This window comes from Embiotoca jacksoni, unplaced genomic scaffold (assembly GCF_022577435.1).
Source record: "Embiotoca jacksoni isolate LCO1_2020_lvr unplaced genomic scaffold, fEmbJac1.0.p SCAF_8, whole genome shotgun sequence".
In the NCBI taxonomy this organism is placed as follows: Eukaryota; Metazoa; Chordata; class Actinopteri; family Embiotocidae; genus Embiotoca; species Embiotoca jacksoni.
In genome coordinates this window covers 14,589,033-14,610,476 of record NW_027185436.1, presented here as the reverse complement: position 1 = coordinate 14,610,476, position 21,444 = coordinate 14,589,033, and the positions used below count along the sequence as shown (strand labels likewise).

At 42.9% G+C, this 21,444-nt stretch overlaps 2 protein-coding genes across 2 annotated transcripts in view; one reads left to right on the top strand and one right to left on the bottom strand.

Annotated features, from left to right (window-relative positions):
* Nucleotides 1-4,928: 4,928 nt before the first annotated feature.
* ccnh (cyclin H) lies at nucleotides 4,929-11,093 on the top strand. Its single transcript, XM_069178111.1, has 10 exons — nucleotides 4,929-5,109; nucleotides 5,253-5,380; nucleotides 5,462-5,584; nucleotides 6,249-6,322; nucleotides 7,160-7,373; nucleotides 7,505-7,668; nucleotides 7,873-7,943; nucleotides 8,035-8,140; nucleotides 10,686-10,749; nucleotides 10,853-11,093. Exons 2-10 carry the CDS (start codon nucleotides 5,264-5,266, stop codon nucleotides 10,877-10,879), a joined length of 960 nt encoding a protein of 319 aa, XP_069034212.1. The 5' UTR covers nucleotides 4,929-5,109; nucleotides 5,253-5,263; the 3' UTR covers nucleotides 10,880-11,093.
* The window catches only part of LOC138215763 (ras GTPase-activating protein 1-like), a 31,348-nt gene continuing 18,563 nt past the window's right edge, over nucleotides 8,660-21,444 (bottom strand). Inside the window, exons 5-26 of the mRNA XM_069178110.1 lie at nucleotides 20,801-20,918; nucleotides 20,476-20,507; nucleotides 19,848-19,900; nucleotides 19,549-19,699; nucleotides 19,342-19,420; nucleotides 18,820-18,943; nucleotides 18,526-18,682; nucleotides 18,289-18,376; nucleotides 16,787-16,867; nucleotides 16,124-16,281; nucleotides 15,879-15,955; nucleotides 15,597-15,769; nucleotides 15,336-15,495; nucleotides 14,922-15,064; nucleotides 14,365-14,480; nucleotides 14,131-14,217; nucleotides 13,904-13,971; nucleotides 13,726-13,814; nucleotides 13,515-13,592; nucleotides 12,367-12,501; nucleotides 12,180-12,259; nucleotides 8,660-10,248 (exon numbers count right to left, since the gene is read on the bottom strand). Of these exons, the coding sequence (XP_069034211.1) occupies nucleotides 10,200-10,248; nucleotides 12,180-12,259; nucleotides 12,367-12,501; nucleotides 13,515-13,592; nucleotides 13,726-13,814; nucleotides 13,904-13,971; nucleotides 14,131-14,217; nucleotides 14,365-14,480; nucleotides 14,922-15,064; nucleotides 15,336-15,495; nucleotides 15,597-15,769; nucleotides 15,879-15,955; nucleotides 16,124-16,281; nucleotides 16,787-16,867; nucleotides 18,289-18,376; nucleotides 18,526-18,682; nucleotides 18,820-18,943; nucleotides 19,342-19,420; nucleotides 19,549-19,699; nucleotides 19,848-19,900; nucleotides 20,476-20,507; nucleotides 20,801-20,918 (2,296 nt within the window). The 3' untranslated portion in view covers nucleotides 8,660-10,199. The remainder of the gene's footprint in view (nucleotides 10,249-12,179; nucleotides 12,260-12,366; nucleotides 12,502-13,514; nucleotides 13,593-13,725; nucleotides 13,815-13,903; nucleotides 13,972-14,130; nucleotides 14,218-14,364; nucleotides 14,481-14,921; nucleotides 15,065-15,335; nucleotides 15,496-15,596; nucleotides 15,770-15,878; nucleotides 15,956-16,123; nucleotides 16,282-16,786; nucleotides 16,868-18,288; nucleotides 18,377-18,525; nucleotides 18,683-18,819; nucleotides 18,944-19,341; nucleotides 19,421-19,548; nucleotides 19,700-19,847; nucleotides 19,901-20,475; nucleotides 20,508-20,800; nucleotides 20,919-21,444) is intronic.

The following is a 21,444-nucleotide window of genomic DNA, read 5'->3' as shown; positions in this document are numbered from 1 at the left end:
AGAATTTACCCTGCCTAATTTTTGCTGTCCTTCAGGTGCAGCCTGCCAACCTCCTTTGCATTTTAATACAGACAACCTGATTATTAAATCTTAGAGGGCTTTTTTTTGTCTGAAATAAATGGTTTGGGTTGCTGGGCAACCTGACTTGATGAAACACGGTTCCCCTCCCCCAATTTGAGGCTCATAATTCTTCATCTATATTCAGGCACCAAGTTCTTAATTAGATTAAGATGCATAACCCCCCCCCCCCCCCACTGCAAGCAAATTCTTCACACTGATGTACGACTCTCATGTACGCACACACACACACACACACACACACACACACACACACACACACACACACACACACACACACACACACACACACACACATTGCCGTAGTAATAATACACACCCGATTCCAATTTTTGGGACGGTATAACATTTTCTAAGGAAATTGCTAAATGTTAGAAATATGAATGCATTTATTTTAAATGTAACAATTAAATTAAAATGTATCACACTGACACCCGGGATTACTTAAGTTTCAGAATTTCAGTTTCAAACAGAAAGGTCTAAGATAAATGATATAGATATGATAGAAATAAATCAAACATTTTTAAAAGAAAAAAATATATATATATATATGACACAATTATAAAACAGCTAGTAGGATATATTCATGCTCACCTACATAAACACACTTTTGATTTTTTGGTAAAGAAAGCAGTGTCAAAAGACAGGTCAAACATTATTCTACCTGCACAGCATTTCACCCAAATGGCGTGGCTATTTGGAAAAGTGAGGACATCGCACACTGATATATAGGGTCATTTGGAGGACTTGTTGGAGCATTGCTCTGTAAGGGATTGGGTTTTCACCAGAATGAGTGCACCTTAACATCAAATCTGTCCATTTCCCTCAAAGCTAAGGTGCTCAGAATGATGGAGCACGATGCGCTTTTCACTCCCCGGTGATTTAAAACCTGGCAACCATTTACAAATGAGCATGAGTGACTTTGTTTTCTCAAATAAAACATTTACATCTAAACTCGCTGAGGGAAGAAAAAAAGAAGACATTTGTGCACTGTTTGCATTTGTCTTCAAGGTAAAGTTAAAATGGGTCATCAAATTTCATCCAATTCTCAAAGGTCTGACTGTGGAGGAAGAAGGTGTACGCGTATAGCAAACCAAGGACAGCTTGATTTGCCGTAAAGAGCACGCCAGTTTTGCTCTCCCTAGAGCTATGGCTTTGATTGAATACTGAAATGAGTTGAAATGTCACAAATCTCTACCAATATGCTCGAAATGAAAATTGGCCTTGGGGTTTTAAGGTTCCCATTAAGAGTGTGCTTAACACATTAAGTGTGGTTGGAGTGCATCAAAAATACAACATAATTACGTGTCTCCGTGCACTCAAGCAAAAACGTCCTGAAAATTCCAGCAAGTCTGGCTGGTGAAGTGCATGAGAGCTCAGAGTTGGGCCTTGTCAGAACTGAAGGGAGAGAAAAGCCAAGGGGCAGCTAGGTCCAAATTAAACCTGCCAATATGTGGCCAAAACGAGAGCAATTATTATGTGACTGGTATTTAAAAAAAACTGGTTAAATCCTGAGTTTTCCTGCAGAATGTCTGTGATGTAAACTTGGAGCAAATAAAAAAAAAAACAAAGGAAAAAAATTCTGAAACACCAAAGCACTTATTTAAAACTGTCTTTTATCAACAAAGTCCTTTGTACATCGCAGTAAATCTGCCAACTTTTGTGTCAAATGATAGTCTATGATCCCTTCTGCGGTGTCTTGTTTTCTTAAAAATAATAAACTCTGCCTCTATATAAGCATCCCCTTTCAGCCTGGCGATACCTGTCTTGCTCTGAAAGCACTGATTTGATACAACCGGACTCCTTCCTATTTACCCCTCATCTCTCAGGTAGCTGTATTTTCAGGAAACAGTAAAATGACTATCCTGACTGCTTAGTATTCACGTCACATAAAGTGGGTCTGTGTTCCTCATTTAGTTCTGTACTGTACAGCTGGGGAGCTGTCCAGCACTCAGCAGCAATATGCAAATGAGTCTGGATTTGAATGGAGATGGAGGTAGACACAAAGCTCAATTAGAGACACAGAGAGAGAAAGAGATGGTGGGGGGAGCGCTGAGTGTCTGGAGGGGAGGGGGAGGGGTAAGGAAAAAAAACGAAAAAAAAAAAAACCTTGGCTGCTTAATGCCAACCTGAGGAAACCAGTGTAAGGACACATTCAAACACAAAGACACACACAGATGTGAATGCACTTAAATAGCCAGACAGATTTCTAAATTCTTCAGAGAGGCAGCTGATCTCTGAGGATCTCAGACAGCTCAGCTCTGTGATGCGTTTCAGTCACACCAATCAAACTGAGAATATCCCACATCATCCATATCGCATATCATCACAACAAAAAAAGGTATCAGACAAACACAGGTGTGCTTCCTCCTTTGTTTAAAGCGCACTCTCTCCCTATGCGTCAAAAACATATCAGGGGCGATGGCTGCCATTTTGTTCCTGGGTGTTAGTTGATGCCCAGCAGCAATACGTATCACCTGACCCAGCGCCTGCATGAGTGTCCTTGCAGGGTTCTGTGACATCAGCACTGCCACCCCGGATCACCATGGCAACCACAGTACCAATAAGAGAGAGAGGGGGGTGGGGGGGGGCAGGATGGAGGGCAGAAAATTAATATGCACAGATAGGGAGTTTGAGTGAGGATTTAATTGTTGGTGTGTGAAGCTGAAATGGATTGAACGCTGCAGCAAACATGAGGAATATCAGAACAGGGGAAGAAAAAAAAAAAGAGATTAAGCAAGCTCACTGGTCAAAGAAATCATCTGCATCCCTGTCAAGGTTGTTTCCAAATTATTTCCTTTCAGACAAGAAAGTAACCTCAAACAGATGAGACGTAGGAAGGTGGGCCAAGGGGTGAGGATTATCCTCCTCCAGCTTCTCTCTCTGCTCCCTCCATAACATTATCATCATCATGAATAGTTTACAAATCTGTGTACGGCCAAGGTGATGCTCCACACAGCATCCACAGCTGAATTTCAGCTGACTTTGTGCCCATGAATTGCAATCATTTCAGGACGCCTTGGAAAGGTTTTCATACAGCAGCTGACATACAACAGACAGGAATGCAGACTTTGACTGTGGGAGGAGGAGACTAACTTGATCAGGGAGGCTCAATGATCATTCAGTTGATCTGGCAATGCAACAAAAATCACCCAAGTCTGATTTCCCATAAAACACTGCCTGTCAGATTATATAGGAGCAACCTTTACTCACAGGGACACACACACACACACACACACACACACACACACACACACACACACACACAGCCTGACCAAAAAAAAAATACCCTTGTAGCCTCATTTCATATCAAGCATCGAAAGTATTTCTGTAAATAAATAAAATGCATCCTGCAGTGACTACGGCCAAAAACAATGAATAGGAAATTCAGCACAAAGAAAAGAAAAAAAAAAAAAAAAAAAAAAAAAAAAGAAGAAGAATGTTTCAAGATTGTATAACACGAGACGGAAAGACAAAAATAAGTCATCACACACGCGAAATTATGCGAAATAGCAGAGGGAAACGTGTTGGACTGACAACACAGACGTGCATGCACACAGTCACGCGTGCACGCACGCACGCACGCCACATTCGTATGCTCCCCCGTGCGCGCGCACATGTTCGCACATACAGTAAAACGTTGCATGGTCTCATCAATAATGCATCGGCACTTCATGTTTATGCAATTTACAGGGCAAGACCGAGCGACGGATACTGTAGCGCGCGCGCATTGAACGTATAGCGTTTCAAGCCTATCAAAGACAGAGCTCAGACCTTAAAGTTAAACATCTCGCGCGCCTGTAGAGACCCAGGTTAAGATTTGAAAAAAAGAAGAGTCCTCAGCACATACCTGTTTAAAGCATTATGTCTTTGATTGTGGTTTAAGCAGTCTTGGAGGGCTTCATGATAACGCCGCACTAAGGAAATAAAACTGTAGCTGTGGCGATATGCAAATTAACGGCTCCCGCTGAATGCAAGGGCATTTATTATTCATAAATTACTCATGTTTATGCAAATTAAGGTAGCCTATACGGAAACACTGGTGGGGGTTGAGAGGCTGTCTAAACATACTGTAGCGATTCAGTCTGTGTTGCAATCTTCCATGTAAAATGATCCAAATCAAAGCATTTGACCAACACAGTCGTGAAGTTGCATCCAGGTGGGATAGTGTGCGTGCGTGTGTGTGTGTGTGTGTGCGTGTGTGTGTGTGTGTGTGTGTGGGTGGTGGTGGTTCTTGATTTAAAAAAAAAAAAAAAAAAGTGGATATGTAGTGTAACTTGCAATTCAGGCCTAGGCTTTATGTGTGGATGAACAAAGGTATTTATTTATGTTGGCTATCAGCTCATTTTATTTTTCAAGTGCATGTTTGCTGTGGCTTGTTAGAGGGCGGGGAACCACAGAAAGTCTTCCGCCCACTGGAACCTCCTTTATGCAGATGAGTTCCACGGTGACGTTGATTCAATAGAATAGAATAATACAAACCTTATAGCCGAGGCCATAAAGAATACACTTGAATTTGTTTGAAATCTACATTAATTTCTAAAAGGCTCGAGAGTTCAGCTCCCTTTGCATTTTTTTCATTTTACCCGTACCAATATAAAGGTATTGACCACTGTTAGCTCACAAGTAAATGTGAGATTTAAGTTATTAGACTATTTGATTTTATCCTGAATATTTATGCCTAAAGGATAGAAATGCAGTTTTTATTTTCAAGTAGTGTGTGTGTGTGTGTGTGTGTGTGTGTGTGTGTGTGTGTGTGTGTGTGTGTGTGTGTGTGTGTGTGTGAGACAGACTGAGCGATTCAGGATGCGCGATGTATTCTAAATTTTACGGTAGTCGTCATCAGAAGGAGACGACGTTGACGCAGAAAGCATGACGACGCGCGCTGGTTTTGTTATTGCTCGTATCCGTATTTCAAGGCGCAGATTTTGAAGTTTAACGATAAATTAAAGAGGCTACTTCGTACTCACATCGATTTCCGCATTACATCGATGTCGTGGATTTATTGAATGTGTATTTAGACACAAAAACGTAAGTTATTTGACACAATCGAAGACCTGTCACACTCTTGAGCAGGAGGTTAACGTCGGTGTTTAATTTGTGTTGTTGTTGTTGTTGTTGTTGTTGTTGTTTTTCGCATTGTATTGAACAGTTGTGTTGCCCTTTTCTTGCAGAAGTCCCCGCCATGTTCCATAACAGCTCACAGAGAAAATACTGGACTTTTCCAAGTGAGGATGAAGTTGAGCAGAGACGGTTCAAGGCCAATCAGAAATTCCGTAACAAGGCGTTAGAAAGCGGGAAGGTAAGTGGCGCAAACAAATAAACACCAAACATTTGTTGAACCGAGAATGTGACGGTTTACTTTACCTCTGGTCTGAATCAGCCTGGCGTGAGTGAGTCCATGTTCCTGGAGCGACATGGGGAAGACGTCTTATTTCGACACTACGAGAAGAGGCTGCTGGACTTCTGCAGTGCTTTTAAGCCTGCGATGCCCAAGTCTGTTGTGGTATGTGTGTGTCTGTGTGTGTGTGTGTGTGTGTGTGTGTATGTATGTGTGTATGTCTGTGTGTGTGTCTGTGTGTGTGTGTGTATGTATGTGTGTATGTCTGTGTGTGTGTCTGTCTGTGTGTGTGTGTATGTATGTATGTATGTATGTGTGTATGTATGTGTGTGTGTCTGTGTGTGTGTGTATGTATGTATGTATGTATGTGTGTGTGTGTATGTGTGTGTATGTGTGTGTGTATGTATGTATGTATGTATGTGTGTATGTCTGTGTGTGTGTCTGTGTGTGTGTGTGTATGTATGTATGTATGTGTGTGTGTATGTGTGTGTGTGTGTGTGTGTGTGTGTGAGTGAGTGAGTGTCTGTGTGTGTGTGTGTCTGTGTGTATGTGTATGTGTGTATGTATGTATGTATGTATGTATGTATGTATGCATGTATGTGTGTGTGTGTGTGTGTGTGTGTGTGTGTGTGTGTGAGTGAGTGTCTGTGTGTGTGTGTGTGTGTGTGTATATATATGTGTGTGTGTGTGTATATATATATATATGTGTGTGTGTATGTATGTATATGTGTGTGTGTGTGTGTGTGTGTGTGTGTGTGTGTGTGTGTGTCAAGTTTTGTTCGAACATGATCTTGGTAACACCTGAACCATGTGTGTCTCACCTGTGCAGGGTACCGCCGCCATGTACTTCAGAAGGTTCTACCTGAACAACTCCATCATGGAGTACCATCCCAGGATCATCATGTGAGTAGTCGTTGACCCCTCTCCAATGGAAACAGATAACGTGAAATGAAACACAGAGAAATACTGAGAAGTATCTTTGAGGGGTTAATTAACTGATAAGCAAACATGTTTCACCAGTTGTAGGCAGTGTAGGAGAGTAACTACTTCCATGTGAATATGATTATGAAAGACATGTAGTTGTAATCAGTTACTGTGACTGAGTAAAAAAACAACAACAACATGCAATTAAATTACATGTTCTCTCACACCTCGCAGTGTGAATAAAAGTGAAAAAGGATTCATGCATCTGCCTCGTGATTCGGATCCACCATAACATTTAATGTGTTAATGCACTTTTGCTAGAAGTGATGTACTTTGATATAATCATAACTAACCTAATATCAGTTTTTTTTTTGTTTTTTTTTTAAATGCTGTGTATGTGATGTGCTCAGAATGTTGCTTCCAGGCCTCTCAATAATACAATAAATAAATGAGGTGAAACACCGATTAACAACAACAAAAAAAAGGGGCTAAAATAGTCCGATGTGTATTGCAACATTTTCAGAAGTGATTTTACCACACATACTGTATGTAGCATTTAGCCACAACTAGAGTAGATCCATTTTGGAAGAATCATTTACTGTAAAGGACGGTAGTCACGTGTGACGGGGAAAGAAGTTAGTTTCTTATTTTATCGACTATTTATTTCAGTTAATACCGAGCATCGCACTCCCAATTTAATATTGAATAAAGTATTAGTGACGAACACATCGTCATAACTGTTTGTCCAGCCTTGTTTTTTTTTGTTGTGCAGTTTATATGACTTCTTCTTTTTTTTTTTTAAACTTCCCGTTTCAGGCTGACGTGCGCCTACCTGTCCTGCAAAGTGGACGAGTTCAACGTGTCCAGCACCCAGTTTGTGGGCAACCTTCTGCAGGAGACCCCCGCGGGGCAGGAGAGGGTTCTGGAGCAAATCCTGGAGTATGAGCTGCTGCTCATCCAGCAGCTCAACTTTCACCTGGTGGTCCACAACCCCTTCAGACCCATGGAGGGCATGCTAATCGACCTCAAGGTGGGGCGGCAAGTTCGAACGTCAATCCTGAACGCAAACTCTTTGCCGCAGCCCCGATCCCCGGTTCGATCGGCAGGCTCGTCTCGCCCCCCTGACGATGTTGTCGCCTTTTCCCGAATTTCACCCCTCAGACTAGATACTCGACGCTGGATAACCCCGAGTCGCTGAGGAAGGGCGCTGATGACTTTCTGACGCAGGCGGCCATGACGGACGCGGGGCTGCTGTTTTCACCCTCTCAGATCGCTCTCACGGCGATCCTGAACAGCGCCTCGAGAGCCGGCCTCAGCATGGAGAGGTGGGTCGCGTCGTCAAAGTAAAACACGCAAGGGTGGTCCGTTTTAAAACGTGGGGTTTGAATATGAAAATCTCCTTCACTTTGCTGAAGCAGCAGCAAGCACTGGGATTTCGTATACTTTTTTTTTTTTGTCAATATAGACATCCATTGGAGAAATAGTTTTTTTCTCTCTTTTTTTTTTTTTTTATTGTCTGCCATGTTCAGCTACCTGACTGAATGCCTGGGATTGAAAGAGGACAAAGAGACTCTGTCCAAGCTGTACGACTCGATGAGACGTGAGTAAACCGCACCTTCAGTTTTACACCACCAGATAGTACTGTTGAGCTGCTTAAGCAAATCTTGTGGCGTTTCATGGGTTTTTCACAGGGATGAAAACCCTCCTGAAGAAGTACGAGCTCCCCAAACCGGACGAGGTGAACGTTTACAAGCAGAGGCTGGAGAGGATTCACGCTGAATTTGCCACTTCGAGCAAGTAAGGGGACGAAGTCGCCTACTTTCCTATGATCACGGTGCGAGATGTACTTTCGCACTTCCTCTTATGAAATGTCGGAATGAATTACTTAATGATGGAGCTGAAAAAAAAATCTCAAGAACTCTTGATGATCGCAATCGGTCCTTCATCTTCTCCTCATATTAAGATGCAGTCAGAGCGGTGTCGGTTTCCGGTTTTCGGTTTTGTTTAAGTGACAACACTAATTTGACTATTCCCAACTTGTCCTTGTTGCACATTGGGACTAATTAGGGCCGCAAGAAAACTATCGCTACGCTCGGGTGTCCCGATATTAGGTTTTGTGATCCTTTTATCGGTTTTCAAAAACACCGTATTGATTTTTTTTATTGAATTGCTTAGATGTAAATGTTCGTGACGAGGCGGTGGTTCCTTTTGTGTTGCGTTCAGACACCCGACCTTTAGATGGCAGTGTTGTAATCCCCCCCCCCCCCCCCCCCCCACACACACCCAAGTGAGCCACTCCAGGTATCCATTCTCATATGTAGTAACAGTTTTATTGTAGCCAGGTTGTCGTATCTAAGATGCAAAAGGTTCAAGGTTCAGTATCAGGTAGAAAAAATAAAAAGGAACACAACATCATCATCATCATCATCATCATCATCATCAAGGGAGTACAACAGCGTGCCACGTCGCCACCTACATCGGCCACACCGCGTAAGCACGGCTGCTTACGGGGTTTGGCCGACGAGGAAGGCGTTTAGGCTCATCCGTTTGTCGCACGTCTGTCTCCGGTCGTCTGTGAACACTTGGTGAGGTCCGTGGTATCTTAAGTGCAACTACAGTAAACAGTTTGGTAAACGTTTCGAGCTATGACAGGCACAGATTCAGATTTCGCAGCTGCTTGAATCGCGAGGTGGGGGGGGGGGGGAGGGGGGCACTCGAGGCCGACCCCGCACGACTTTGACAAATCTGTGCATGGCATGACTTCCCGGGGGTGTGTGTGTGTGTGTGTGTGTGTGTGTGTGTGTGTGTGGATCTATATGAAAACAGTCGGTGCAGAGGTGTACCAAAACACCGGCCGTGATCGGGCGGGGGGGGGGGGGGGGGGGGGGCAGCGAGAGAGACTGCAACGTACGAAAGCTTTCATTTACATCCGAAGGCATAGAGGGAGTTCAGGTGGTGGTTGTTAAGAGCAGCATATATGTAGGCCCACACGCTGTAGCGGGACCCATTCAGGGTTTAACACATGCACAGGACAGGTTACGGGTATCTCCTACAAAACTCTTTTATCTTTCAGCTCTATCGTACACAAACACGGTTTATTTCTATTCAAGCCTAAGTATATAATGCCAACAAACAAAGCAGCGTATAAAACGTAAGAAGTGGTTCCCGCGCTGCGTGAAAGTTTCTACACAAAGACAGCAGCGGGAGCCGTCAACGGTTTTGGAGGAAGAGCTCGTCGTAAAATCGGGCGACGCGGGTGAGAGCACGGCGAGTAGAAAGGGAGTTAAGGCTTGTGTCTTCTCGGAAAGAGGTGCTATGTTTAAATTCCCTGATGACGGCAAAAAGAAACGCTACGTCAATGCTTTGGATTGCCTCCCCTCTTAACACCATCGCGAGTTCAGCTGTCCAAAGAAAGGAGTGGCCGATCAGGGCGCGCCCCGTCCGGCTCCGGCTCCGGCGTCCGTCACCGACCGTAAAACGCTCAGACGTCTGAGGGAGCGGCAGGTAACGTCGGGGGTAAAAGAAGTTAAGACATTTCTGCAGTTCGCTGCGTCTTCGTAGAAATCCATCGGTTCAAGGTCCGACGCGACAAGCTTTCAACACGCTGTCGGAAGCTTTTTTTTTTTTTTTTTTTTTTGGAAAAGGGCTTTGGAAGGACAGTTTTCAGTTATGCAGCAAGTGGTTTCCCGTGGAGAGCAGCCGTGTTGCGTTTGTACTGCCAGGAATCTAGGCCACATGCTTTTTAATAAGTACAAACTCACTTCAGTCTTCGGTTGTGCACCTCACGGGACGAGGCCTCACTTTGGGCTGGCTGTGTGGTCTGACTAGCACACTTTCGGGAGGAAATCCGCAACACTCACATTACCTGGATGGCAGCAGCCAGTGACATGATGGTGCACTCTGTCCTGCAAGATAAAGTGGACATGTTTGTAAAAGGCTGACGAATAACTCACCCCCACCCCCCCACCCCCCAGCATTTGAACACACTTCCCGTGTGTTAAAATGCTTCTGACGGGAGGACTTTCAGTCTCGGTCGGTGTGAACTAGTCTAGATGAAGTTGAATGAGGAGACACGGGAGACTAAAACTACCAATGAGGATCATGGAGGTGTGGTGGACGCTAGATGTCACGCCCCGCCTAAATGAGTGTTGACGATGGGCTTCGGGGGGGGGGGGGGGGGGGGGGGGGGGGGGGGGGGGGATTTAGTTGCATCGACACTGAAGATACAACAAGAGTTCACCAACAGTCACGGCTTGCAAAGACAACTCGTGAGTCACGTTGGTATCGTAAAACTCATTGCGCACTTTACGCAGCTGCTTGTAAAAGTGTTTCTGTGTCGCAGCAAACGGAAGAGAGGATACGAAGAAGATGGTCACGTGGCAAAAGAACCACGTTTGATAGAAGAGGTGAGACCATACTCTCAAATCACTTCAGCGGTATTTCTTTTTTTTTTTTTTTTTTTTGTAGATTTCTTCCTAAATCAAACTTTTTTTTTTTTTTTTCTTCCAGGAATGGACTGATGAAGACCTGATGTGAGCTTGTGGAATCAAACCGTTTGAAGTTATTAAACTACTTAATTCCAGTATTTTACTGTCGGTGGATGTGACAGGAATGACGAGCATTTATAGAAAACGCAAAGGTGTGTTTCAGTTTGCAAGTGCACGCAACATATTTACTTTTCTACATGGTAAAGCTGTCTGTCTTTGGTTTCCTTTTGTTCTGCAGTAAATAATAAAACTATTTTTCGACACGTTTGGTCAAATATTCCCTGTAATTAACAAAGCTACACGAGACTATGTGCATACTTTTTCCTCCACCTTTTGTCAGGGGACAATGAACCACTCCATAATCTACTTTATAAAAACAGTTTAATAAGTGCATGCATGTCTGATACAGTCTGTACTATTCCAAAAAAAAAAAAAAAAAAAAAAAAAAATTACTGCTGTAAACACTTATTTTACTTGGTTTCTCTGATTATGTGTTTTGTCTGGCATTGAGAAGTTAAAAAAAAAAAAAAAAAAAAAAAAAAAAAAAGCCATAATCAAAACCGAAAAAGCTGATAAATTGGAGAAAAAAATTTCAGCTCATCTCACTTATATACTCATGATTCCAGCAAGAGAATTTATTCATATAAAATAACCATACTTTTCTGAAAGACTTTGCTCCAATCTAGAAAACAAAGAAAGAAAAAAAAAAAGAACAGACAGAAATGCTTTTCAGCGCTTTGCAGATATTGTCACAACCTTAAAATAAATCAGTCACTAATTACAGTATAAAAAGCATTATCGCTCATAATCCAGTTACCAGTAAAGGGGACTGAGAGAACTAGCTTCTTCATGTCAATTTCCTCATATCGAGCAGGACTTTGGCAACCTGTGCTATCAAAACACAAAGCGGGTACAAAGAAACCACTTTTGAAATCTTAATATTTGGCCCTCGTGATGAAGGGAATGAAATGTACCCAAGGCAAAATCATGAACACAGTTTATGAGGGAAAAAAAATTGTTTTCTTGTGCATACAGCTGTCAGTCACTGGTGCAGGTTTTTTTTTTTTTTTTTTTTTTTTTTTTTTTTTTGTCTTTCTGTTTTAAAGTACTGCGTCGCTTTGTTGTACTCAGCTGCTGTTGTTGCATAGCTCTCTTGTGGTGAACAAGACAAGATGGCGGGTGGGTGGGATGGGCGGGACTATCAGAGGAAGACACGATGGAGGGTGGTGGATGGGTTGCCATGGTGATGAGGGCAGAGCATGCTACGTTCTCCTCTGGGCTGCACTCCGGCGGAGGAGACTCGGCGCGATGGATGGGGAGTTGGGAGGAGAGGAGGAGTGCAGTACTACCTGTTGCTGTTGGACATGGCGTACTGAGTCTGCTTCTGCTGGAGGAGCTCCGTGATGGCCAGCAGCTTTTTCAACACGTGCTGCAGAACGGAAACGGGAGTTAAATACGTCTCCTTGAGACAGGACAGCGTGATTTACCGTGCGTGTGCCCCCCCCTCCCTCCATCCCCACCCCGCCGGTGTCTGACCTGCTGTGCCCCCCTCTCGTTGCTCAGCGTCCGGAGCTCGTCTGAGTGTGTGGCACAGACCTCGTGCAGCGCGGCCAGGTCCCGGGACAAGTCTGTCCTAAAGTGCTCTGTGGCTTCAGGCAGGTCAGGGACATTCTACAAAGACAGCGGAGGGGAGAAAAAAAAAAAAAAAGAGAGCCAGTAGTCAGGGTTCGCACTAAAGCTGCAACTATTATTATTTTTAGTTCAGCGTTTTTACACCTATAGTTCATTTGCTTTGGTCTGAATCAGTTGATGAGTTCGTAGACTTTGAATGTCTTCTGCTGGGTTCTTTTTTTTTTTTTTCCCCCCACGCAGAAAAATCCAAGCAAACCTAAAGCATCAAAACAAACCCGAATCTAAACCCGACCAATAAGCGAAGCCACTCTGCTTATTGGTCGGGTGTGATTGGGGGCGGGAGCAAGAAAGTAAACGCAAGGACCCGAGTTCAGCACTAGTGCATATTCCTGTGAGAACAGCACTGCTAAGCAATTTAATATGGAGCGATGGCAAGAGTTGGTATTTGCTCATAATGATCTCGGCGATGTACCAGCAGAACATCTTGAAAATACAATGGTGCGTCACACTCTGCAAAGATGTGCTGCCTTCAGGTGACTCGGTAGAACAAGGAGGCTGATGTTGAGCGTGTTTGCAAACTCTTAGACTGAGACCACCTCATCTCAGGGGTCTCGGCGAGGTTGTTTTGGGCGATTACAGTGTTCACACCAAGAGTGAAAACAGACCAGTCTGATTTAACCGGACTGAAAAGCACAGGTGTGAAAACAACCTTAATCTCTCGTAATCAGAAGATTATCTTCTTGGTGAATCATTATGTCGACAAAATGTAGGAAAACACTGACAAACATCAATAATATTTTCCCCTGAGGCCAGTGTGACATTTAAATTGCTTTCTTTATCGGCCCAGCAGTCTGAAGCCAAAGATAGTGACTTTACTTTCTAAAACGAGAAAAGCCTTCCAGGAGGCAGAAGCCGGGGAATATTCTGTATTTTTTTTTTTTTTCTTTCAAAATGATCAAACTCCTCAATTACCAAAATAGTTGTAATTCATTTTTTGTCGATCAGCTAATTTTCAGCCGACGATAATTCAATCAAAAACAGATGTCACTCACCCCTAACTCGTCCAGAAACATGATCATCCTGTGTTTGTTGTTTTTGATGAAAGGGTTTACGCCCTCCATGTAGGGTTCCTGTTCAAGAATAGAGAGACAGCTGCCGAATACCAGCAACACTCAAAAAGTACTTTGCTATAAAAACAACACTTGAACTGAGGACTACGGTTTCAGGGAGAGAGAGAGAGAGGGGGAGAGGGGGGGGAGATACCTTTGCACCAAACTCAACCAGGTTGGCCAGATTCTGGACTGACTTGGCCACCAGTGTGAGGGTCCTGCCTGCTGTTGACGATGGGGGGTCTGCAAAGAGAAATGATGCAAAACACACATTTTAACAAGTCCAACGGCAAGCAGGAAGATTTTGTGCGCGTTTTTTAACAGACGCTCACCAGCAATGATGTTGAACATTCTGGGGTTGAGGATAGCCGGGCAGATCAGTCTTAGAAAGACAAAGCCACTAGAGGAAGAATGATAAGGTTCAGTTGGACAGCAGAAGAAGAAGAAGAAACATGCTGGAATTTAAAAAAAAAAACCAACAACAACAACACCCTGATCGTATTTTTAAAAGTGTCCAGAGAACAGTTCTGCCCCACATTATTTACTGGTGTTTATTTACCTTACAACTCTCGTCCGCATCGTGGTGTTGGTGGGCCACTTCTGTTGCACAGACTTCTGCAGACAGCCATAGATGAACCTCAGTGTCCTGCGTGGGTTGTCACAGAGACACTTGATGGATTATTTGGGCCTCTTGGACGTTTAGATTTGCATTTCTGTTTGAAGTGCCGGTGAAAGTGATTTACAGACAGAACCGGACAACAAGTCTGTGTGTAGGTGCCGTATGCGAGCTTACGGTGGCAGGATCTCAGCAGCCATGAAGATCTTCTCCACCAGCTCAGACAGGATGTTAAGGAGGTGAGCCAGGTTTAGGTTCACATCCTCATTCTTTTCCAGTTTGGAAGGGTTCAACTTAAAACAGAGAAATACGGAGGGACGAAGGAAAACAAGTCAAACAAATGAAGATGAATTGGACTCGAATTAATCCCGAATGTTTGTGAATAATGGGATAAACATTTCATCTCATTCTACAGTGACAGCAAATAATAAACGATGATGCTGTTACTGTAAGAATCGCATGCAATTTTGATAAATATTGTGTATTGGGTGGATATGGATCAGCCAATGTCAGATGATTTTTGTTGTATTTAAACTTATTAAATTGAAGACTGGGTACTTTGTCATGTGCATGAACTCTAAAATAACTGCACGTTTTGAAATAGTCATTGGACATAAAGGCAAAGAAACGTTGAGGTCTCAGTCATGTGGGGGCGGTGCCACGTTTTCCTGTTTTGTCTTTGGGTTTGTAAGGCGTCACTGTGGGACACGACTGATTTTTCTGTAAGTAGCTACCTCGCAGGACTGTTTGCTCTCCATGATCTTGAGGATGGTGTCTTTGAGAGCGTGGTGGACGAAGGGTGTGGCTGTGGCCTTCATGTACTGCTCCATCAGTGTGCTGGCCAGCGTGGTCGCCCTGAACAATGTTGTGGCCTCATCTGGTGAGAGGTTATCAAATTGTATGGGCACGTCATCAAATATATTTCTGAGCAGAACTAACTCGGCAAACAAAACCAAAACAAGAAGCTGAACCCGGCAAAACAGCACAGACTTAGTTATTACTAAGCGGTAAGGTTATCAGTTATAACATGCATTTTGCATTGTTTCGCGTTTTACATTCCTTTTAAGATGAATCCGTTAAGTCAATACCGCTTCCTGTTTATTATTTGCAGCACGAGTTTTATCCGTAATCATCCCCGTGATTCTTACCCTCCACGTTGATCTCTCTGTCGTTGAGCGTCCTGAGCAGCGGGGCTTCAGCCTTCTCATGTCTGAATATCCGCAGTAGGAGGCTTGCCAGCAAGGTGCGGTCCTGACCACACACGTGGGCCAAAGCATAGATGACGTGGAACTCTTTCTGCAAGATCATCTGCACGGGACACACAACCGTGACACAACTCCGAGTGAGTCAACGACAGAGCAGACAGTTAATAGACGTCGCAATTAAAACCACTTTTCAGCGGCTCAGACCTCCTTGAATTCGCTGTACTCCTCTTCGGGCATGATCTTCTCCATGGAGTAGCGAGCGCGGACACGTAAGGAGCCCGGCTCGATGCCCTTCAGAGGAACGTGGGAGCTGAGAGGGAACCACTCATCAATCATCTGGCCCTTTTGCAGACGGTTTAGCTGGCAGCGCATGAACACTGAGAGGGAGAGAGAGGAAGGTGTCACGGAAGGACAGAAAGACATGATGAGATGTGAACCAAAACGAAAGAAGTACAGTAAATAGTTGAGAATTTGTGATGGACTTACAGATGTCACTCTCTTTGCTTTTTTTTGTTTTGTTGCTCAGGCTGATTTCAAATCTGTTAATTTCACTAGACAAGTCACTGAAACAACAGAGACATATATTTTATTACTCTCCAAAACAAAAGAACAGGAAACGTTATTAATTCTAAGCAATGATAGGTTTCTGGGAAGCCAGGAGGATAACGTATAGAGGGAGGAAGAACAGCAGGAGAAACCAAAGGAAAATACACAAAGCATGGCAGACTTACTCAAAGATGAACTCCTCGGTGAAGACAGGGTTCTGCCCCTCCCTTGGGTGCGTCTTCGCCACCTGGACACTGTTCAGGTAGATGTTACAGTAGGGGTTGGTGAAATACTTCACCGGCAGTTTGTGGGCCTCCTCCACATAAAGCACCAAGCTGCTCACCTGAGAGAAAATTGAGGATTTAGCACAAACATGCACGCACTGTCGGGATGTGATAATTATTCAGCATATTCCTGATGTAGTGCCTCTCCACTCCTGTGGAGAGTCTGATAGCTCCTGCTATTTTTGCAACAAAAAAAAAACAAAAAAACAAAAATCCATCTGCCTATTCCCAAAGGAAATAAAACACATACAGCTCTGTACAGATATTAGAAGATGTAAATTGAAAACAAGCCTGATAAAGAAAAAAAACAAAAACAAAGCCCGTGTGACCGACTGCACGTCTAAAAGTAAAGAGAATGTGGGGCAGCCAGGCGTGAAGACTTCAAAGGCATCTGAAACTTGAGGCCCTTTCAAACAATTGAAGGGCTTCACTTTGAGAATCATTCGTCAATCGCTCACAATTATGCTCAACGTATTCGGAATTTTTTTTTTTTACAATGACTCGGTAATGTTGGCGTTACTCCTGAGTGATGAACGACCCCATGCTGGCTGATGGTACACGTACCTGCCTAAGCCTCTTGTTGGAGGTGGGCTGAGTGGTTTTCCTTAAGTTACTACAGAAGGTTTGAAGGCATTTCATCCAATCCTGCAAACACAGAACATGATCAGAACATTGAACAGAAACACTTGTCGTCGGCACGCTCTCTGTAAGAACTTGCAAGACTGTCAGCTGTTCCCACCGTGCGCACTTCATCCCCGGACAGAATAAAACGACTGGCTCTTTGTCACATACATGGGTCCTGACTACTGAACTACCTCCTGGGCCCCAGCATCCGGGAGCTGGAAACATATTTGCACCCAGCCCTTACATAAGGCAAATTAAGAAAAATATTAAAAAAAAAAAACATACTGCTTATAACCTTTCCAAAGCATTGTGTTGTTAAGCATAACGAGCACACAAAATGATGCTTTTATCATTTGGGAAATAATCATAATCACCATTCATAGATGTCAAAATATTTTTTTTTAAATTTTGATTGATATTTTTCAGTGTAGATTCATACATTTTACATTTATAATGTCTACGTCCGCCCACTGCTGCTTTGTGTATGAGCACGGTTAGACAGATTAGGCTTCTCCAGCATTTATGTCTCAGGTTTTCCAAATGAAACAATTCTGATTTGGACAAAGTAAAGACTTTCAGTGCATCCATCAGCTCTGAAGAGAGTCATTGAATCTCGCTCCGGTTATGACCAAAGTAGGTCAATTCCGGAGTTTGCCCATCGGTGTGCCTTTGTGATGTCTTCTGGCTTCTCAAGGTGGAAATTTGGCCTCTGAAACTACTTGTGTGTTTGCAGGAGCAGGGTCGAGGCAGTTGCGGTAACTATATGAGATTTCCTCTTCTATTCCGACAGCTAATTGAATATATTTTGCCCTTTGCCCCATTTAAAAGTCCTTTTTCATTTTCATGCTTCAGCTCTGTTATTGAATGACCTGATTCATGGATGGCCAAAAATAATGTCTTTTTATCAGGAACTTCAGGTTCATTTTTATCTACAGAGATGTCATCAATATCAAAGGAAATGCTGCTCTGAACTAAACCTGTAATCCAACTGCAGCGCCATTATGTTACTGTAACAACAAGCCAGAGTCAGAGTCCCCTCCATCATTGAGTCAGGGTTTTGACATTGTAACAGCAAGACAACACTGCCACCATGAGGACGAACTGGAAGCTACAACATTGCCTTCTATAATTTTGATCCAGCATACCTATTATTGTTGAAAAACGTTAAAATTATTACATACTTTAAATCACTAGCAACCCTATACACTTACATATGAGTGAATCAGGAAGTAAAATAGTCGTTTAGGCCTCAGGGTATGGAGTTAAAGGTTAATGCAAATACCAGGAGCAGTTCACAGTGTCGTAAGCGTTCCTTTTTGACATGCAGTTCAATTTTGGGGGGGTTTTGGACTCAAGAGTCTAGACAAAACACATGTGCATGTGTTCCTACTTTGTTCAATGAAACTGTTAAATTGACAGAGAAGGGCTGCGTCTCCTTTTACCTGTGCCTGCTCTGGAGCTTCTCCCGCAAAGTAGAATATGTACTGCTCCTCACTAAAGTGCTGGACAACAATCTGGAAACAGTTTGGCCTGAAAAAGTAACAGAGAAAAGAACATTTTAAATGACTTTGTACCATATGCTATACCATTAAATACCTTTTCTTCTATTGGATGTCCAGGCAACTGCTGTCACTCAGCATTTACTAAATTAGATCAATAACTATATCTTAATGTCTCACCTGCCAAACAGACTGTCATGCACACCATACACAGAGCACACACTTAGGTCGATCAGCCCTTTGGGTTTGGTGGCTCTCTTCTCGCTTTCAAAGTAGATGAGCTGAGCATCATTCCCCTCCAGGATAAAGTAAAGGTTCTTCCAGCGTTTGCCTTTGCCTGAAGGCGAGAAGAACCAGATCAAAGTTTAGATCCTGACTGATATGACCACAAGTTAAGACTGAGATACTATTATTCATGATATTTCAAGAGGCTACTGTAAGTCTTTAAAAGGACAGGACAGATGGTACATGTACCTTTGTTGAACAGGAGGTAGCCTTTCTTGACAATGTTTTTGTAGAAAGCGTCTTTTGTTTTCCGTCTGATAGTGTTATAAATTTCTCTCCCGTCCACTGTGTCAGGAAGAACTTGTTCCTGGTGCTACAGTAAATACAAAAACAAATCAAATCATCACATAATCACAAAGGCAAGGTCATTCCAATCATTTAAAAGGCCAGCTTGCATTGAGTTTCTCTTTTAAACTACATCTGTTGCGCCACAGAAATTCTAGACAGTCTGGAAAACCAACAAGAATATGTCTATTACGATATATTTTCTTTAACATTTACATGTACTGTTCAATTGCATTTGAATTCTCCTTTTCTTTTTTGTCCAAGCTGGTAAGTGCTGACGTAAAAATTCAGATACTTTGAATGCCAGTAAGGGAGTTAGCGATGTCTGCCTTTTAGTCTTAAACTGTTTACATTGTTAATTGCCATCCCATTAAATCAAAAATATACATTTACACATGCTCAGTTAGGCTGATAAACTGTGCCTACCTGCACTGAAACTGGTTCTTTCAGGTTGTAGCCCTCAACAATCTGCTCTTTCTTGTAATGGTCGATGATGTCATCAACACTGCCAGAGAGAAAAGAGAGCAAACAGGATGCAGCACATCACTAACTGCAGGTGAAAATGCATGCCATTTTTCTTCATATTATTCTGTTGGTAGCACCAGTTAAAGGCAGGCCCGTTTGCAGACATACCTGTTGTAGTACCTCCCCCCCATCATGTACTGATTGTTGGGGGTGGGAGAGATCTTAAACCTTTGGATGTTTTCATTGGTGCGAAAAAAGAGGGAGTAGTCCCCAGGGGTGTTGTCTGATGGCCGGACTAGAAAACTGCACACCTGGCCAACTAAGAAAGAATCAGAGTGAGCGAGAAAGAGGCAGGTTTTGATAAATGAACATTGATGATCACAACGTATTTCTGACTAAAATAATTCCCGATGATGCCTCCTGTGATTAATAACTTTGGTCTAATGAAAGGCAAAGAGAAATGGTACCTGTCATCAGAAGGTTGTAGGCCTCTTGTTTGGTGATCTTTCCATGATACCAGCTGTAGGAGATCCAATAAGAACAACAGAAGGAAAAGGGGCAGACAATTTAATCAATCAGCTACACGCAGGTGTTCGGTGGCCACTGCAACAGCAGCATCTCTAAATACACTAAAATCTTTCAAAATCTGTTGGGGCCATTCATCAGAGTGAAATGACAAGCCACTGTTTGCTAAATTAATTACTCCTATAAGCAAATGTTATCAAATAAAAAGGAGCTTGAATGTGACGTAATGTAATTTGTATCCGTCATACTTGAAGATTAGCCAAAACTGAAGGACATGATAAGTAGGGAGAAAAGAATGACTCGCGCTGTAAACAATGTGCTGTCACCGTATTCTGCCCGTTAAAGCAACTATAAAAACATCATTTAGTTGTCGGGGACAAAGAAAACTAGGACGCGTGTGTGGCTGCAAACAATGAAAGCTGAACTAACAAGGTGAATATTATCGCTGTAATGAAGAGTTGAGTGATAAATCACTGCATCCGAACATTGTAGCTGATGAGATGGATTTTTATGCGAGTGAACTGCTTTCGACATTGATCAGATATTGGACACCCTGACAAGCAGACTTACGCTTTTCCCTCATGTGGATCCTCCTCCCGGCCCTGAAAAAGATCAGAAAACGGAAATCTGTCAAAGACACCAATGACTGCGGTTGTTGTGATGTATATGAGCTGTTATGCTGTATATTCATATGCTGTTGCCACTTTTATTATAATATATATATATATACCTCTCACTGTTTAAAAAAAAAAAAAAAAAATCCACACTACACTGAGTTTACTTGCACAGATGCCCCTACCAATTTTGTCTTTATTCCATAGAATTGACTTTGATAGTTTGATAAAAGGTTTTCTAAAACGATGGAAATAGCCTCCACATGTTGTGTTGTACTTACCACCTCCTCCACCAGATCCTCCACGATGAGCCCTTGCTCCTCTGTGCGAACGTTCGTCACCCACATCCAGCCATCTTCCAGTTCATTGTGAACAATAAACATGTCCCCTTTCAGGAAGCTGAAGATACATGAAGTCAAAATTATATCATGAAGAAACGATAATTTAACGCAACGATTTAAAAAACAAACAAACAAAAAAAACATGGTTATAACACCATCTCCCTCTTTAAACATTGTTGCTCTGTCCACTGTCATCTTAACCATAATAGAAGTGAGTAAATAGAAATTCAGTGCTTGTTTAGAGTAGATCATAATACCACAGCATTACCAGCAGGTGTCTCCTCTGACTCATAACATTTAGAGGTAAATGTTGCATGTCTATCTGTGCAGTTAGGCCCGTGGCTCGCTGGCAGGCTCAGCACTGAGGTTGACTTCAGACACATGTTTATCAGATTTAGGAAATCAGGGATAGCTGGATAAGTGTGCCTGCTGCAGCTTAATGAGAGGGGAAAGGCTGTTTTTCAATAACAAGTCAGATGATGTGTTTTCCAGGCTGCTGTGACATGCCACAAAAATCAAACTAGGCCTCTTTGTGTGAGCCATATAGGGAAATACTGTATTTTGTAAGCCCAGAACATTATCAG

Bases quoted from the DNA above. Each gene is read 5' to 3' on its own strand.
- ccnh (XM_069178111.1), top strand. From the start codon at position 5,264: ATGTTCCATAACAGCTCACAGAGAAAATACTGGACTTTTCCAAGTGAG. The intron at 7,374-7,504 runs GTGGGGCGGCAA...TTCACCCCTCAG, and splicing joins GCATGCTAATCGACCTCAAG to ACTAGATACTCGACGCTGGA. The intron at 7,669-7,872 runs GTGGGTCGCGTC...TGCCATGTTCAG, and splicing joins GCCGGCCTCAGCATGGAGAG to CTACCTGACTGAATGCCTGG.